This window comes from Cariama cristata, unplaced genomic scaffold, assembly GCF_000690535.1.
Source record: "Cariama cristata isolate BGI_N322 unplaced genomic scaffold, ASM69053v1 scaffold34791, whole genome shotgun sequence".
In the NCBI taxonomy this organism is placed as follows: Eukaryota; Metazoa; Chordata; class Aves; order Cariamiformes; family Cariamidae; genus Cariama; species Cariama cristata.
This window is the reverse complement of record NW_009601565.1, coordinates 1-3,444: the sequence shown is the minus strand read 5'-3', so window position 1 is coordinate 3,444 and position 3,444 is coordinate 1. Positions and strand designations below refer to the sequence as shown.

The following is a 3,444-nucleotide window of genomic DNA, read 5'->3' as shown; positions in this document are numbered from 1 at the left end:
GGGGAGCCGGCCGAGGCAAACCAGGGCCACCCCAACCTCCATGGACACAGGAGACCAGTGGGGAAGTACCCGACAGGACAAACATATGAACAGACAGCTGAGGGACAAGGCAGAGTGAGGGGGACTCCCATGGCCCCGGCTCCCACCCCAGGCCAGGTTCCAGCCCCAGGTGGGTGTCACAGGTGTCAGGCCAGGCTGGGACCAGCCGATGGATGAGGAGGGGAGCCTGGCACCCCCCCAAACCCTCAGCACGACAGCAATGTGGACAGGACCCTGGCTGGAGGGGATGGCCAGGCCAGTGTGAAACCCCACAGCTCTGTGGGGGGAGGCTCCCTCCCCACGGGAGCAAATGGGATGGCCAAAAGGGCATTCTCCCGCATTCCTGGCCAGCGTGGGGATGCTCCCCCACTGGGCAGGTGCCACCAGGAGCAAGGGCCTCCAAGTGCCTCCTGCAAAGCCCCCAGGTGGGTTTCTCCAGCAGCTTCATCCTCAGGAGCGGCAGCATGGGTGCCCTTTCCCTTGCCACCCTGCCGTGGCCTCAGTCCTTCTCCTGCACCAGGCTCTCCTCCGTGATGCCCTGGGCTGCGAGCTCAGCCAGGACATTGTCCAGGTAGTTGATGTCAGGGTAGCCGTGGCCGGTGAGGTTGGAGCCGAACTCTGTCTTGTGGTGGATCTCATTCCAGATCACTGTGTCTGACTCGCCTGTGGTGCTGGAGGTCCCGATTGCAAAGATCAAGCGCCGGTCCCAGGCTACCAGCAGCAACTTCAGTACCTGCGGAGGGGAGAGATGGGGCAAGCAGCAAGGTAAAAGAGGGGGAGGAAGCACCCATTTTTGCTCAGGACACACCTGATCATCCTGGTACACCCCAGCAATGTGGGCAACCCACAGCAAAGCCCTCCAGGGAGTTTGGGATCCCAGCATGGGGTCCTACCCCAACCAGAATAGCGGGACCAGGCTGCAGATCTCCCCTAGCGCATGGGAATGTCGCTGGGCTCCTGCAGGGCATGCCGGACGGGCTATGGGGAAAACCTCCACCCAGATTTGCCTCCATAAGCCCTATCTGCTTTTCCCCATGCTCCAAACAACTACGCACTTCCTCTCCCCCTTGATACGCCCTTGAGCATGCCTTGGCCAGCTCGAGCCGCCCAGGTGAGCCCCTCACCTTTCTGCCCTTCTCGCTGTCCGGCAGGTAGCAATGCCGGGGGAAGCCACGGGCAGTGAAACTCTTCCCGGGGTTTGGATGCTCCGGTCCCTGCAGCGTGTGGAGTGGAAGAGGAACAAAACCCTTTTGGAGCTCAGAAGGATGCTCTGGGCACAAGGTAACCCCCCAACCTAAGCGGATGCAGAGCTGCTCACTGTTGTGCAGGGCTGCCACGCTCTAGTACAGTGGCCCTAAATGCCACCATCCCCCCGCCACCAAGCAGATGGGGCCAACACTTTCAGGCAGGTGTACCCCGGACTTCCCACAACATCCTTACAGACATGCAGCTCCCGAGACAGCACTGAACCCAGAGCCCTGAGTCCAGGCATGAACTGCAGCATGACCCAGGGGTGACACTGCAGTGACAAGGGCCACCAGCCTTCACAGGGGACCCCCCAAGTACCCCCCTGGGCATAGGGCCAGGCCGCACCTGCACCCCTGGGGGGATGTTGTAGATGATGCGGATGGTTTTGCAGTCAGAGTGGCCAGGCAATGCGTGAGGGATGATGTGATACTCCATCTTCCCTGGGGGCTGTGTCCCAGTCTTCACTCCATAGATGGTTTTGCAGGTGGGACACTGCAGGCTCCCATCCTGACAGGAAAAGAGGGAAACACAATGAAACTGGTATCCCCAAGCACTAAGCCAGACCAGGCACTTCATCCCTGAGCAGCACTGAACGCCATTTGCATCATAAAAACAGCAATTTAAAAAACACTGAGGAAGTAGGGGGTAAGGCTGCGAAAATTTGCTGCAGTGACCCAACTTTAACCAATAACCTGAGGTCTGCATTTCTCTTCCTCATCAGTTTTACAGTCCTTGCTACTTGCCCTACCTCTCTTTTGGGGTTGGTTTTGTTGGGTTTTTTTTGGTTTTTGTTTTTTTAAAGAGGGAAAGGTAATAAATATTTAGAAGTCTCAAGCAGTGTGAAACACATTTTCCTGGGAATGTCGAGTGCAAGGGCCATTTTTTCAGGGGGCTCAGTAAAGCCCACCTGCCGCTGGAAAAGCACCGCCTGGCACCAGATGCCAAGTAGCTCTGCTCAAACATGCAGAGACCAAAGTTCAGCGCCACTAACCCTGGGAAAGAAAGCAAGTACATAAAAGTAGGCATAGTAGGGGAAAAAACACCCACGCAACCCTGGTTTCTGATTTAGCAGTCCCAAAGTGCTTGCTGCTGACAAAAACTGAACTCTCCATCAGGGCAGGGAGGTCACAGCCCTCCAGGCCAGCAGATCTCGAGCACTGTCCCACTGAGGGCAGGTGGAGCTCAGCACAGGTCGCTGAGCTGGGGGCTCGGGCATCCCCTGGGGCTGCAGCCTTGCACCTTGTTGCCGTTGTTGTACATGGCGACCAGACAGTGGAGGTGGAAGACGTGGCCGCATTTCACCAGCTTCCCCACCAGGTCGGGCTTGACGGCTGGCTGGGGTCCCTTGTAGCCAGAAGGTGCAGAGAGGCGCTCCATGCAGATGGTGCAGTCCTGCACGGAAGGGGATGAGAGGGGTCAGATGGATGGATGCAGCCAGAGCCTCCCCAAGGACACGGGGCTGATAAGTTGCCCTGCTCTTGCCCAGGGACCAGCACCCACCCTTGGTGCTGTGCTGTCACCCTGGGCCACCACAGGGGTCAACCAACACATGCATGCACCACACAGCCCCTCTTCAGAGCGGGACAGGGACAGGGCAGGGCCATGAGGGGCGGCAGGAGACCCCTGCACAGCGCAGGAGCATCACCCATGTCACCAGTTGTTCCTCCCAGAGCAAAGCACCCCAGGGACACTCCAGTGCAAACCTCACTGCTCGCACCTCATCCGGCGGATGCCGCACCTTCTGCAGGTATTTTTTCAGTACCTCCTCTGGAGTTTTACCTGCAGGACAGCAAGAGACAGAGGGGTTGGAGGGCAGCACAGGGGAAACCCACTGCTGGGGGCAGCAGGAGGGGATGGCGGGGACCAAGGGACCAGCTAGGGAAGGGGGGGACAGGAACAGGGGCCAAGTGGCAAAGTGCCTCTCACCCTTCTTAGCCTGTTTCTTGGTGGTCTTGCGGCAGGTGTGAGAGATGCCGGGGATGGACTGGATCTCGCTCTTGCTGACAGGCGGGGGGTGCAGCACCAGCTTGGGGGGCCGTGTCAGGCAGACAGGCAGCCCGGCCGCACTCATTAGGATCCCTGTGATCCCTGGGCGAGGAGGTTCAAAATGGCACTGAGGAGCCAGTGTCACCCCAAACCCCAGGTGCTCCCCCAAAA

At 58.9% G+C, this 3,444-nt stretch overlaps 1 protein-coding gene across 1 annotated transcript; it reads right to left on the bottom strand.

Annotated features, from left to right (window-relative positions):
* Nucleotides 1-538: 538 nt before the first annotated feature.
* LOC104169561 (E3 ubiquitin-protein ligase DTX4-like) lies at nt 539-3,439 on the bottom strand (the record flags this gene model as incomplete). The annotated part of the gene is made up of 6 exons (XM_009710506.1): nt 539-772; nt 1,164-1,253; nt 1,633-1,794; nt 2,527-2,679; nt 3,005-3,066; nt 3,214-3,439. Coding segments are annotated over 6 exons (927 nt in total), but the record flags the coding sequence as incomplete, so codon positions are not given.
* Nucleotides 3,440-3,444: the final 5 nt, after the last annotated feature.